Raw genomic sequence first — 16,009 nt, 5'->3', positions numbered from 1 at the left:
TTTTTTTTTTTTTTTTGCTGTGCCCTGGTTGCTGGAGGACCAATACAACTCCTGGTGGACCAGCAAGCCAGCCGGTGTGGTACCTCTCTAGGGGTTGCTGGGGCATCAGGGTGTCTGGGTGCTGGAGGGAAACAGGCACTGATCCCTTCCCAGGAGCAGGATATGTGTGGGGCTGCAGGGGGATGGGGTACTATAATACCTGGGCTTGGTGATGTGTGTGATATAGTCCTTCTGTTCACAAGTGGGGATTTGTCTTGCTAGGAATGTGTAATGGAAATAGGGATGTATTTGTTTTCCAGGGACAGCCAGGCTTAGCTCAGCCATAGACTTTTCTGTGTGACCTTGGGACAAACCACTCGACTCTGCTCAGCGAGCCCTGTCTGTTCCTTATTTAATAATCGAAGCTAATGTCACCATGTACAAAAAGGATTCATTATGGATTGAGAGGGACAGCGATATCGCTATCCTAACAGGGAGATAGAGACCTGAGAACCATGGTGCTTGCACAGATATACGTCTGTGTGCCCAGCCACTTAGTTGAGGCAGCGCAGGTAGCTATGCTGGGAGTTAACCTTACACCATAGTTTCCCCTAAGACCCAGCTCTATTTATTTAATTAATTTGTAAAAATGCGATCCTGCATGCCGAATGTGACCACTGTGCCAATTTTTTACCACTGGCTGATTTTTAAGCTGATTGTTTTTTCGCCTTCCCCTTCTGTAGACCTGCCCGGAGGCGAAAGCCGGAGGCGGGCGGTGCTCAGCACCAGGGACAGCGTCCGCTGCCCGCTGCCCGCCTCCCGCTGCCCGTTCCCTTCCCCGCCGCTGCCCGCTGCCCGCAGGCAGCGCTGTCCCGCACCCTGGGGCTCCGCCACCCAGGCAGCCCCACTCCCATCCGATCCCTTTTCTGAGAAGCAATTTCCGGTGGTGGGGAGGGGGTGACTGGGTGTCGTGAGAGCCAGGACGCTTCTTTTCTTCTAAGTCTTGAGGACAAAGTAGGGGGTCATCTTGAAAGAGGCAGAGGGACATCTTGAAAACGCACCACTCTAAATTCTGAAAGGGAAAGATGTATAGAGGCTGTTAGGCTCTTTAAATTCCCTATGACTTTTTTTTTTTTCTTTTAACTGTATTCCTAAATATTTCTATCAAATGCTGATATTTTGCAAATTATCAAATACTTTGACTATATCCCAATTTTTATGTTAAACAATCACAGCATTAGTAGTTATTTCAAATGTTCAAAGAGTACTTTTTAAGGTCTCTATATAGATTTTGTGTCATTTCATTTTCCGACACAACTGTGGTGGTTTTGGCATAGCGGCAGTGCTGGAATGTCACCACAACCACTCTTGTTGCAACTTGCTGAAAAATGTTTTTTGGATCTGCTATTGCTTTTTTCTTGATCACCTCCTCCAGACCATACAGTTTTATTAATTAATAAAATGTCCAGAATTACACATGAAAACGCACCTCAGCTATTAGTTCCTGCATCATATGGTGTAACTGGCTTTTGGTAACAGGAGAAGTAAGCAGTGTATTTGGCGGAACTGCAGAGATCATTGCAAGTTTCCCTGGGAATTTAAACACCTACATGTTAAGCCAAAAATTATTCCATCAACCAGAAAGTGCATGTGTGTGGGCATAGCATGGGGAAGAATTTCCTGATACTGCTAAGGATCTTGTTGATAATTATAGCATTCTCTGTTTATTAACTATTAAGACATGAGATCAGCACGCTAGTATGTTATTTTCAGTGGCTGTTCTGACCAAAGGGTGAAAATTCTTCCTTGCTGCTTAGTTTTTTTCCTATTTCTAAGTGGAATTATAGAAAACTGCTTCATAGTGTCTCCTACTGTATAAGGCAGTTTTCTTTCTCAAAGAGCTTGATCCAATGCCCGTTGGAATTCATAGAGCTGATAATGTAACGACCATTTTTTAAAAAAAAAATTTGTATGTGTGAGGTTTTTTTTGTTTGCCTTTTTTTTTTTTTTTTGATTAATAGAAACATTTGACAGCAGCAGAAATCTCAAAACAGAATAGGGTGTTCATATTTCATGATTTTCAAATAAAGACCATTTGAGTGCATCAGGTTTTGTTTAACCGAACTAAATTACCTCTGAAGAAGTGGTACAGGGGATCTTCTGCAAAGCCAACCTCCCCTGAGCATTGGGAGATAGATTGCCAGAACATCTTCAACCCAGTGTTTAGAGTTTGCAATGCCAATAGCCAGCAGAACTCAGCAAGCCTTAGCATCCTGAGTGTACACTTTTTCCTGGCATTGGTCCCACATAAGATGAGCTGAGAGGTCTCTCTCCGCAGGTAATTGTTTTTCTGAGACTGTTCCATGTTTTGCTACTGAAAGATCTTCACTGCAAGATAAATGACGTGACTTACTCTGGACCAGTAATTCAGTTTCTACTTGCTAAGGATTTTGTCTTCTCTGACGACAATTCCTAGGTTAATTCCTTGTGATATATTGATTTGATCCATATCAACGTATATTATCTCATATCTGGTGGATTTAAATTATTTGTGGCTTGTACTGTTAATGAATACCCGGAAAGCATTTAATTAGCAGGTACATGGCTGTAAGTTATACAAACATAGCATATAAGTAAATTTTGCCACTAAAAATGAATGGATCTTAAGGATGTTAGTTTTTGTGATTGCTCTGATCCTGAAAATCCTTTAAGGAGAACCTTAAACTTTAGATAAGTCTTTATAGATATTTGACCAATAGTATTCTTCATCTGATAAGCAATGAACATTGCTGGACTGGAACATGATTCTCACTTTATCACAGCACTGTTCTGTGCTTCAGTAATCTGACATTTTATTCTTGATATTTGAATCTGCCTGAGGATTCAGACTATGAACGAGCAGGCTGTAAACTTACAGAACTGTAACAAAGAAGAAATATAAATGAAAGCATTTTTACTCCTGTCTTTTGATTATTTCTTTTCATGAGGTAGAAAAGAATAAATANAAAAAAAAAAAAAAAAAAAAAAAAAAAACCGATGAATTCGTGTTTTACCTATTAGAAAACTACAGAGCCAAGAGGATTTAGGTGCTTCACTCGGGGATCACTAGTGGGCGCTGCTATAATAATGTAAGTCACAGCGGGAAAGGGTGGCATCCTTCAGGTTTAAACACAGTTACAAGTGCTGTAGCAGAAGCCCCTAAGAACAGTCAGAGGTTGATCATGTAGAAACTCTCAGCCACGTACGTATTCCAAAATCAGCACTTTCTGAACTGCTGCTCAAAGTCCGATTTTTGATCTACATTTATTTAGTGTCCCTAGATATTAATCCTCTTTTTGTTTCTTTTGGTCTGTACAGACTGCAAGTACAGGTGGACTTGCATTTGAGACTGAAATAACTTTAAAAAAACTATAGTTTTTTAATAATGAAAGATTTGCATGATGTTTCGTGGAATATTACAGATGCTCATTTTCTACTCAGTTAAACCTCAACATGAAGTAGCTGGAACTCTGCCCTAAGGGTACAGCTGAGAATTTCTCCTGACAGAGACTGGCATGAAGCTTTTCCTACCAGGGAGAGCAGAGGTTATTAGGAACATGTTGAGTCCTTCATCATATCTGTGTCTTCAGTAATCTGGGTAGCCCATGAATTTTTGTTTGTGGCAAGACTGAGCAAAAGACTGATAGGCAGAGTTATTTTTTTGTCTTACTACTTCTGCAATTTCTCCAAGTGTGAAGCTAATGCACCAGAAAACTGAGACCAAAAAATCTGTAATCTATTTTTAAAGCATGTGAATTCAGGATTAATTTGTAGTTAGATTCATAACTGAAATAAACTAGGAACCTTGATGTGCCAGTAATTAGGTGCCTGATTTAATTTTACCTAAATTTAGGGTAAGTCCATTGATGCTGCAGAAATTGAGAGCATGAAAAAAAGTAAATTTGACCATAAGTGCTGTGCATGTTGTCCATCAATGAAAACAAGTAAAAGACGAATAATTAATTGGGAAACAATTCCCACTAGAGTTCACTGTCTTTGATATTGCTGATACCTTTGTTCTCAGTCTGAAGGCTATAGCATGTCAAATTTCCTTTAGGATTATCCCTAACAATTTAAACAGAAGTTATATTTAAGCTTATAAAATTTTACTTAATTTTATTTTAGTACTCATCTTTCTTGTAATGATAAGTTTCCTGTAGTGAGAGAGATAGGTAATCAAAATGAAAAGTGACTTCTATGTGATTCTCTTGGGAAAGAAACACAGTAAAATTGTATATTTGAACAGTTCCCATGGCTATATTCTCTTCAGGAAGATGTTCTCCAGGAAATGTAATTAGTGTGCTTAGTCTATCAGCTCTCTGCTGAGTCATTTTGGCCTAAAGCAGGATTTGTTACCTGATTATTCTCATGGTATCTTCACATGAGATGGCCAGCTGTATCCATCAGAAGAATGACAGGCAAGAAGAACAATTTGAAATACAGGAAAATCTGTTTAAATATATAAAAAAGGAGTCCTTTTTACTTTGACTGTGGTCAAATGGGTTGCTCAGAAAAGTTATGTAGTCTCCATCCTCAGAGATACTGAAAAGCTGACTGGACATAAAGATAGGAAATCTTTCAGTTGAACTTAAAGTAAGCAGGGTGGATGGACCAGATAACTTCCTGAAGTGCCTTTTCACCTCAACCATTCTGTGATTTTTGAGTTTATGAGCAGAAGAGTAAGCCCACAGAACCCGATCTCTATTACACAAATAAAAACCCATTGAAATTTGGTAGGCTCACTTAGCCACATCGATATAAATTCCAGATTGTTTGATTACATTACAAAACCCCAGAAAAAACCTCACATTGACTTTGGGTACCTGGATGCAAGTCCTAAGCCTAATACTACAAAACATAAACAGTGCTCTCAGTGTAATTAGTAACAGTTTAAGTCCTAAGTAAATTGAATTACATTTCAATACAGTGAAGAAAGTTCATTAATTGTAGAGCAACTACAGTCTGTGTCTGACTCCTTCTTTTCCCTTGGATGCCATAGAGTGGAAGGATTTTATTGTTTTCAGAACCTGCTTTTGGGCCATAGGAACCCCCCAGCTATAATATACGCTAATGTATGGAACCAGAAATATAAAGGAGACTTTTAGCTTTGCCTCATTCTTTACCCTGTAATTTTATACTGATAGATACAACTGTAGACAGAGAAGGACAAACAGCTGTTCTTTGGAGTGAAGAAGATAAAAATGGCCTTGCTGCGCTCTCTTCCCCATATATTCTGTATGGAAATTCTTTAATTCATAGACACAAGACCAAAAAATTTGGTCAATGTGTGTTGTAGAACTAAAACAGTGGATGGGGATTGGATATTTTTTTCAGGTCACAAGCGCACCCCAACCCTCTGAACTCTCTCTCTTTGTACATATGCAGATTCACAGATAGCAAGGTTATAAAAAGGCATCTAATTGTATATCCAGTTACAATCTGAGGCAGAGCTGGCATTTCTCTAGACCACCACATATACTTGTGGTCTGGACAGATAACCTTAATTTGAGAAGCTCAGAAGAATAAGAATCCACGGTTTTAAATAACAGAGTACTATTTCTGTCCAAATGTTGGTAAGTTAATAAATAATTAAAACTTTTTAAAGTGATAATACATTCAATTAATTAAAGCCATAAGAATTTAATCTTTAATATCCCCTGTCATTCGTCCTTCAGACTGTTTTCAAATTATATAGTACCAACTTCAGAGTCATGGAACAAACAATTGTAAGACATAAGCAATAGTGATAGCCTGTAATTAGAGACTAATTAACCTGAACTGAACTGTTGTTATTCCTTAGTGGCAAAGGGTTGCAGTATTGATAAGCCAACTCTTCACAGACTATAAAACCACAAACATTATTGAAGTGTTTTACAGTTGTCTGAACTTTATTATTAGGACTTTATAATATTAAAAATTAGTATTACATGCATCAAACAATATTGTGATTAACATTTAAAAAATATATTCAATATTTTCTCTTTTTAAGGATTTAGATTTAATTGGGAATACTCACTGAAACCTATGGCATGATTTCCGCTGCATAAATACTTAATAATTTATAGATGTCTAAATAAAATAATAATTGAACAAACCTAACATCAAGCAAAAAAGTGATTTTAGATTTTTATGACTCAACTTCAGAATCAGGAAGAGTTTCTCTTGGCACTATACTAAATGACCAAGCTGTGAGGAGTAAACTCAAGATTAAAATACTGTGAGATTTTCAGCCTGGAAGAAACATAGGTAGATTTCCTATGGCAAGGGTTTCTTTCACTTTACAATATCTGGATGGCAGCAGAGTCATTAGTAATAGATTAGAAATGATTGGTGGTGTCTGAAATTTATGGAGATTTTTTATTTTTTTAGTGCAGCAAAAGATTTATGTTGATAAAAGTGTGGTCAGGCTCTGCCCCGCAATTTTTCAGTTGTTTTGTCAATAGTGACACCAAGCATCTGGTTCACTAAATAGCTCAGTATCTTCCTAGATTTAAGAGTGTGCTTAGCTTTCTGTACTATCAATGTATTCACTGGCAGGTGTGGATTGAACTTTAATATGCTCAGGAGTCAAGACCTGGACAAACCACTATTTAAACACTATATTTAAATTCAGAAGCATTCTTCTGCAAATCCACTGCTAGGTGAAGAACATTTTCAGTTTCCATTAACCACAGCCCAAGATGCAAAGTATTAGCTGTTCTTTATTTATTTTTTTTTTTATCCTTCAGCAACTTCAAAGATGGGTACAGATTGCGTTGCAGACTGTCGGTAAACGGAACCGATCAAATATTTTAGGCACTAGTGCATCTGTATAGTCTCTGTGTTGAGTTCTATCTATCAGTGAAGTTTATTGTCTACAAGGATTTTTCAAATTGTTTTTTGTCAATTTCTGAAATAATGATATAAAAAGATTAAAATTATTTCACTACTCTGCTGTTTTCTAATTACTGTTTCTTTGCTTAAAACAAATATAAATAATAATATCAAACTCAGTTTTCTTAACCTTATTTTAAACGTTATTTTGTTTCATATTGTGTCTTGCAAAGAAAAAATAGATTTACAGATTCTGCATTCCTTAGAGGAGCAGCTTTATGTGTCAACAGCCGTTTCCTAGTGCTGTAGATGATAATAGAGTACAGCCCAAGGTATATTATTAGTGAGACACATGTATTTGAGACGTAGAAAGTGTCTAAAATTAAAGGCAGTTGTTTTTGAAGACATGTATTAGAAATAGCAATGTCTTTCTTCTTTGGAATTAAATACTTGCCTGTCTTTATCGCTTTTGAAAACATTTCCCCAAAGAATTTTTAAACAAGAATGTCAAAGAGAAAGATGTTGGTTTATACCAGCAGTAATACATACCCAGGACTGTGAAACAATGAAGTATGATAAAGTTTTCCAGCTTGAAAATGATGAAAGCAAATGTACATAGGGGACAATATATTACAGTCATTACAGCAGCAGAAATAGGTGCGATCTTAGAAGATGTTATAAAGCTGACTTTATAAATAATTTTAAAGTTCTTTCTCTTATTTATTCCTTTTTAAAGGTTATGAGGATTATGACCACATGTGCAGCTCTGCATAGCTATCCACTTGGAGATGATGGTGACTCCTTAGAGAATACAAGCAAACTCCTGACCTAGCATCAGCATAGTGCTTTTTTTATCCAAAAGATTTGATAACTGCTTTTCACCAGCTCTCCAACTTTGTTCCATCATGCTGTCTCTACCAGCCTAAACCATTTCCTAAAATGGTCCTTTTGCTGTTCCTTGCAATCCTGCTGTTGAAGGAAGATGTCTGTGGGAACTCTGGGCTTTTGGTTTCAGCACAGGCAAATGAAAGAAGAGTGGTTGCGCACATGCCTGGTGATATTATCATTGGAGCTCTATTCTCTGTCCATCATCAACCAACTGTTGACAAGGTTCACGAGAGGAAATGTGGAGAGGTGAGAGAGCAGTATGGCATTCAAAGAGTGGAGGCAATGCTACATACCCTTGACAGAATTAATTTGGATCCCACACTGTTGCCAAATATAACTCTAGGGTGTGAAATAAGGGACTCCTGCTGGCATTCTGCTGTGGCTCTGGAGCAGAGCATTGAGTTTATAAGAGACTCTCTTATTTCATCAGAGGAAGAGGAAGGGATGGTGAGATGTGTGGATGGAACATCATCATCTTTCCACTCCAAGAAACCCATTGTTGGTGTCATTGGACCTGGCTCTAGCTCTGTTGCTATCCAGGTCCAGAACTTGTTACAGCTTTTCAATATACCTCAGATTGCTTATTCTGCCACAAGCATGGACCTAAGTGACAAAACTCTGTTCAAGTATTTTATGAGAGTTGTGCCATCTGATGCACAGCAAGCAAAGGCTATGGTGGACATTGTCAAACGCTATAACTGGACCTATGTTTCTGCTGTACATACTGAAGGTAAGAGGTTGTTTATTAGCATATAAGAATGCCTTTGAACTACTTTGATGCTGTCTAATAGATGGATGATGTTGTTGGGTTTTTGCCAGTCAATTGGGAACAGTATAGACTTTACTTAATAATAACTTCACATTCTCTGTGGGTCTGAAGAAGCGTCATGTTGCCAATGGTTGAAAACAAAGTTTGAAACACAGGATTACGTGTGCTCTAGGCTACTTACTGGTAAAAGTGCTTGCTCTGAAGTCTCCTAAGTGACCTTAATTTAATTTAGTAGACGTTTATTTGTTTTTCTTTATCTACCAATCAGTGTATTTATGTAGAATAATAATTTTGATGATATTAAGATCAATGGGTAGTGAGAAAGCATCTGGTCCTCATAGTGCAGATGAGCGTTAAATCATAATTTGAAACTATAGCTGAGTCAGAATGTGTTCCTGCTTAATATCTGAGCTGCAGAGGCATGGATACTAGAAAACATGAATGTAAGTTGTCCTATCTTCTTGAGATCAGAATTGTTTACGTCCTTTTTATAGCACTCCATAAAGTGTATAACTCACTTTTGCTTCACATCTGCCATTGGTTTAGGGAGAGAGCCAGGGAAGTCTCCTTGCATCTTCTTCACACAATTATGCTCCATGTGTGCTAAATTGCTTTTATCAGGTGTCCAAAAATCAGAACCATGGGCTAGATTGCTTTCCTCTTTTTATTTATTAGAGATAGAGCTTAAGACTTTTACCAGTGTTCATAAAGAAGATGATTAAGGGGAAATGCTATGGGAAAGCTTACTTGATTTTGTTATTTCTTGTACTAGCAGAGTTGAGTGGGTTCATCTTGCTGTAAGTGACTAGAATTTCGTAGTGCCTTAAGAGCAGGTTTCATCAGCTCTTATCTAATGACACCACCATTTAATGAATTTTATGGAATTAGGTTCTGTGATGAGTTTTAGGACTTCACCACGTTGCCTCTGTTCAAACAGCTTCTGAATGGAAGGCTCAGAACACAATCTGGAAATGAAAAATGTTAAGAGAATAAGTAGTGGTGGCAACGTTGCTGAACAGCAGCAGATGCTGCTGGCTTTATTACAACCAATAGAGAGCAGATTGCCCTTCCCACACACTGAGTATGCTTCTCTGGCAGACTATACTATTCAAAGCCCTTTTTGGGGAGATACTGGTCCAATGCTAGTCTTGCATGCAGATTGATGCAATCGTGTTTCCATCATGATAGTGAAAGCTGGTGAATAACTGCAGCCTCTTTTGTATGGGGATGCATGAATATGTTAGCAGTTTAATCTAAAACTTCAGTGTATAAATCACTCTACATTATATCATCTAGTGAAGGCATTCTGTACCAGCTGATGCCTTTGGCATGGCTAGGTGTGCAGCCTTGCCTTCACAAATATGTATGAATAACATCATGGTCAAAAATAATGCCACTGACACGTCACATTACCACAAGATTATATATCCTGACTGCTTTTGATGACTCCTCTAGTTTCATCTATGTACTACTTTTACACCTATCCTTATTGAGATGGAATGTTTTTATATTCAGTGTGAGAATTCTCAACCTGAAATATCAAGGAAATATCATGGTCTGATTCTTCACAAGGTGAAAATCCGTACTTTTACTACTTTCTGTGGACAGATAACAACATATGACATGTTAGTCTTACAGAAGAGGAACTTTGTACTGTGCATTGGAAAGAAGGGAATAGGAAAACAAGGGTTGGAGTGGGATACAGATCCAATGGTCAATACAAGAGAAGTAAATGAGAGAAGAGCTGAATGTGAAGAAGGAGAAATTATGAATGATATATGTAGTACAACATGTCCCTGCTTCTGCCATTATTAATGTGGACTAGATAAGTGGTATGTTGTTAATACCTGAGGCCTCCTTCATAGCATATTTACAGTAATATAACACAGGACTTCAGTGAAAGAATATTAAATTTTGATTCTGGGAACCCTATGATTCTATCACCTATTTGCATGGTCTGGTCAAGAAGAGGAATAGGTTTTCCAATTAAATAACATCACACAAATATTTTTTACAATACAGCAGACGGTATTTGTCATGGGATAGAAAAATAAAAAGTAAACAAGGTATTTCTTTGAAATGTGACAAAGTCTGATGTTCTTGGCACTTTCCAAAGATTATGGCACAGGTTATCCCTTGTAGTAACAGGTACTTTTTAAAAAACACTGTTAAAAACCCTACACGAGTCCTAAAGAAAAGGAATTGGGTAAATAAGCAAAAGAGAGTTTGGGGTTGTTTTTTTGTCTGTTTTTGTTTGGCTTTTTTTGGTGTTTATGTTTTTGGTTTTAGTGTTGGGTTTTTTTGACATTATTTTAATTTTGAGATAATATTTGTTTACTCATAAACATTCCAGATATGCTGATCTACTCAGTGTATTACATTCATAGTTATTATTTCAAAATAGAAAAAAAAAATATTGAAACCTGTTCTTTGTAGTTTTTGTTGATGTAGGATCTTGATCTCTCATTGAAAGTAGTCCTCCTTTTCATGCTTCCAATAGTTCTGACCATCTACATTCATTATCTTTAGTTCATTTTCATGTATTAAGCATACTCTTCTGAAATATGATCTTTGATTTCTATGAAGGATTTCCGAGGAGGGGGAGGTTCCTCTCTTCCAAAGCTAGATGTGGAGAAAAGAAGATGCATAAAAAGACTGGTTATTCAATTGCTTTTGTAGTCCCATCAGCAGATAAATTTATAGATCTCTTTTTGGTCCAGTAGAAGAAAACCCTACCATGCGTCCGTAGTTTCACAGTAAAAGGCTTCTTGTTTGAATCTTTCCTTATGTATTTAATAATTATCTGTATTTTCAGTGGAATGTTAAAATTCTGGTAGGTTGATCTAAAGGTATCTTGTTGAATCCTTACTCAAGACTTCCATATTTAAAATAAATAAAAAAAGTTTGAGAGATTCTTGTTAGCTTTGTTCCTTTGACATTTAACATCACAATTTAATCTAGGTAATGCCTCCAGATGTGCAAGTAACCACTAAAAGTAAATTATTTTTCCTAAAGATGGGAAGGCAACGAGGACTAATGTCAGTGTAGCTCTTGTAATTTTATGGTGGAAGTTTCTGCAATCCCTTCAATACGAAATGTGAGCTACAAATGAATGATATTTCTCATAAAACAATGGTCATTTTCATTTACTATGTATTTTACATAGGCCATTCAAAAATCTTTGCAAATCTTGGGTTGTAACTCTGCCTTGCTTGGCTTTTTCAGGAGTTATTATTATCGTTATGTTCCACCACTCTCTAACTCTTCCTTGCATTAAGTCATCTGTGGACCTCTACTCTGAACAAATATAGATTGAAAAGAAACCTTTTTCACCCACCATGAGGGCTTTTTTTCAAAAAGCCTTATCAGTTCTGTAGTACAGGCCGCACTGTAGCCCCATGAGCAGACAACACTGCAAGGCAGAGAGCTAGGACTGAGCAGAAATGAGGGAACCAGTGACATGAAACTCCTTGTACTGAGGACCTGTTGTTAAAAGCCTGAAGCTACTCCAACTTTATGGATTGCTACAACAGGCATGAACGGTGTGCTGGAGTTGACTACTGATCTAATTCTTTCAGTTAACCTTTCAGATATTTTATTTCCAACTCTGTTATATAAGCTGTGCTTAAACAAATGTTCCTTAAAACTAAACCACCATTCATTTTTTAGACCAACATTACAGACAGACAGTCAATAATGTAGCTGAAGCAAGGTAGCACATCAGAGAGAAGTCCCCTAGTTTAGTCCCCCAATTTCTCCAACCTGTTAGAGATCCTTTTTAGCTCACCTCGTTGTCCACCTCCATGGAAACTGATGCACATAGGAAGATGTAGAGAGGAAAATTTCTACCTCTCTTTGGACTTTGGGTGGTGATGATTGGCATGCAGATGGGCCACTCAGCTCAGGCACCGCTGGCATTTTGTCTTAGCCTTTTCTTGCTTAACCACTTGACACCACAACTAATGGGAAATGGTTGGAGAAACTAGGGAGAGGCTGGCTGGCTGCTGAAAGAGACAAAGAGCTGCCTGTTTACCTCATTTCTCATATGAAAGCTTTCCCTGGTCTTTTTGAAAGATCTGAGAAAAATATGCACAATTTTCTCTTTTCCAGTCCTTACAGTTTGAAGGCCTCATTTTGAAAGCCAGTTTGAGCTCAATACCCTCCCTTTGACTAGACTGACATTTGGATCAAGCCTTCCGAGTCAAAAACAAGGTCAATGCCTGAGAATCTATGCTTAAAATTTGCCTGGAGTCAAAGTAATTAGTAGCTCTAAAGGTAATTTCTATTGCCATTGGAAACCATTTATTTTGCTATATTAAATGGGGTGAAGAGGTGACGTATGGTGGAAAAATAGAACTGTACAGGGGTATGGTTGAAATGCAGTAAGTCAAATGTATTGGGGGTGGCAAGGGATAAGTCTAATTCCATTATGTAAAAGGTGTAATTTGCTTTTGAATACAGTCTTAAGAAATAAGCCATTGTTGACATTTCCGTCAGACAGCTTTTCAGATAAATTTAGGATCAAACTCTTCCTCAAAGTACTCTCTGTTTAATATCACTTTTCTCCATTTAAATGTATCATAAGTGCATATAAAGAGGTAGTTCACGTTAATTTTCTTGGAATGTAATCCAGCAAGTATAACAAAGGCAGAACTCTTTTTCCCCTGCAGATAAGAGTTATTTTACACAGTCCCTTCCATATTTGTTCGAATGTGTCCGGTTACTAGAATGTTTTTGCCCTCATCCTTTGCTACCAAATAAAAAGTAAAATTAAAATTAGTCATAGTCTGTGAGAATAAGCTGAAGAAATGAGCAGAAAAGCTGCAACAAGTTGATGTTAAACCTGCTTCTTGGAGCAAATTGTGCTCATATGAATTTTTCCTTTAGACTCAAGATTATTCTTCTTTAGATTTAACTGGATCATAGTAAGAAATATTGTTTGCTTTTCACAAAGTAATATGATTGAAAATTAGGTTAATTTTTTTTTAAGTATAGGTTTATTTTTTCATGCTTTCATATTTTTTTATACTTTCATATTTTTTCATGCTTTATGTGCAAGAAAACTCTGACATTGAAATAATGTACCAAAAAGGTCTGTACTAGTCCTAGAAAATATTTTCAATTGCAGAGAAAATTTATTTCTAAAAATATATTTTTGAAAATCAAAGATTGTCCTCTCTGAAGACCAGAGAATGTTCTATTTCAGCACTGTTGAATTTTTACCATTGAGCAAAATAATTATGTTTTGAGGGGTTTCTGAAAGTACTTTTAAACTGTTTAAAACATAAATTTTGCGATCAGGATGATCAGAATTTAATATGCTCTTAATCACATTAGTATTGTAACAAAAAGGAAATACATCTCTCATCTGAAATAAAATACGGGGAACGAAAACCCAACCCAAGCTCCAATCCCATCCAGCTGTTTGCTCATTTTTGTTAAATGTTGGCATGTGCAGTAGAGGTAGATTTTTTTTCCTAATTTCAAATATTTATCCTATCATCCCAGTTGTGAAAAGTGAGCAAATGCTATCTCTCAGATGGGAATACTAAGACAGAAAACCGAAGTAGTACTGAGCTAATGTTTGCTTTGTTCTGCAGAGAGTGACTACCCAGAAAACATTTTAACACTGCTGGTAAACTGCTCAGGCCAGACATACTTAGTGTGAAGGATCTTGACTGACAGAAAAACACAAAATGAGAGGGGTACTCTTATTTTTATACCCCTCATTTTGTGAGTGTAATGGAGATGAAGATTCTTTGCGGAAATATCACGAGACAGCAAAGGGAAGGTGATGTACTATTTAGCAGGGAGGTGTACTATTCTAAAGCTTTAAAAAAAAATCAGTTTTAAAGGAATTATGCAAGGTGAACTCAGCTAAGAGCAGGTCATTTGAATCATCAAAATATCACCTTGCTTCTTTTGTTTAGGGGTTAAATGCTTGAATGTCACTTTTTCTGCCTCGTAGACTCCATAGCAACTCAATGAAAATTTCAGTGTCATGAAACTTGCCTTCACTGAGAAGAAACGATGGGATTCCAGTAACCTCCAGCTTCATCTTTCGTTTTTTCTGCTGCTTAAAGCCTGGAAATGGAACGGTTATTGTCTCCATCCCTGGAGTGCACCTCTCCAGTCAGGGAGAGATCTATTAGATTGATGAGATTTGAAAATCTTTCAGAAAACTAAGTTTCACTGCTCAGTACTTGCTGGCTCAGAGCAGATTTATGAATGACGGTCCTAAAATGTGCAATCAGATGGCTATGGGTAGTGACAGTGTGATTCACTTTCCTGTATCCCTCACTGATATTTTGGTTTTGAGATTAAAAAAAAATATGTGCTATAGAACTGGCTGGAAAACAGATATGCCATACAATTTAAAAAAAAAGTTCCCAAAGTATTTTTATCCCAAGTCAGAATTGAAAGCTTAAATAACATTTCTCAGTGAAGGAAAACTATGATCAAATTTAGAAGCTGGTCAAAATAAACTGCTTGACATGTGGTTATATTAAAAAAGACAATAAAAGATAACTTGATAAATCAAATGGGAACTTCATTCTACAAGGTGTGAACTTTTAACTGCTGTGCACATACATGAGTGTTCTTTACTAATTTTGATAAAAGGCATTTTATTCAGGAAAGACCTGGAAGTTTCCTTCACATCCCATCTTATTTAGCATGTGTTTCATACCATCAGTCCTGTATATAAATTAAACATTTTTGGACACATTGACATCTCATTAATCCAACAGTTAAGGAGAAGCTGATGAACCAGGTCCCATTATTCATTAGTAAACATTTGTGGTATTTCTGAATCTGTACTTCTTACTCTTGAAACCATAGGTTTTTCTTTTTTCATGTATGCTACCTGGTGACAGGAAATTTAACTCATTAATTTGTGAAGTAATTTTTCATAGAATTCAAGGTCAAAAGTGCAGTTAGTACACCCTGATATAGAAAACAAAAGAAAACAAAACAACCAAATCAAAACAAAAGAAACTCAAAATATTATTTCATATTCCTTGAAATAGATCATGTTGTTGAGAATGCAGGGGAGATCAGGGCCCTGTTGAAGGTAGGGAATAAGGGGAGAGAGATGGAAAAAAAGTTAACCAACATCACTGAAAGGACTAGCATGAGAATCCACTTTCCAGAGGGCTAGTTTAAGACCTCAGGTATGAAAAGGCTTTGCAAAAATATAGAATTTATTTTGTTACATAAACAAGGAAAAGGAAGATGTTATCAGTATCTGTACACTTATCAGTATCTTTATGCATCAAAAACATATGTAGGCAGCTTAGTAGTGAATGAATTAAATCAATGTTGCTTCAAAACTGGGAACTTCATGTACAGTTAAGGAGCAGAATATATATTTACATTGGTCCATACATGAAGGATATTTCCTGGGCTTACAAGAGCTAACTTGTGATATCACTGAAAGCTAAGAAAACACAAAGGGGCTGTGCTGGATCTTTTAAACTTTTTAGTCTTCCCTAAGGCACTTCTGACTTGCTGATTCTTGAA

General features: G+C 36.8%; 1 protein-coding gene across 6 annotated transcripts in view; it reads left to right on the top strand.

Moving 5' to 3' along the window:
- GRM5 (glutamate metabotropic receptor 5) overlaps positions 1–16,009 on the top strand; it is a 244,947-nt gene that overhangs the window by 2,277 nt on the left and 226,661 nt on the right. For all 6 annotated transcript variants that reach the window (XM_027895821.1, XM_027895823.1, XM_027895820.1 and 3 more), the window contains one exon: positions 7,568–8,449. In XM_027895821.1, coding sequence (XP_027751622.1) covers positions 7,771–8,449 — 679 coding nt within the window. In that variant the 5' untranslated portion in view covers positions 7,568–7,770. The remainder of the gene's footprint in view (positions 1–7,567; positions 8,450–16,009) is intronic.

The sequence above is a fragment of the Empidonax traillii genome, unplaced genomic scaffold, assembly GCF_003031625.1.
Source record: "Empidonax traillii isolate 1590-97213 ecotype Southwest subspecies unplaced genomic scaffold, ASM303162v1 scaffold471:size1368335, whole genome shotgun sequence".
Taxonomy (NCBI): domain Eukaryota; kingdom Metazoa; phylum Chordata; class Aves; order Passeriformes; family Tyrannidae; genus Empidonax; species Empidonax traillii.
This window is presented reverse-complemented; position numbering and strand designations above follow the sequence as displayed.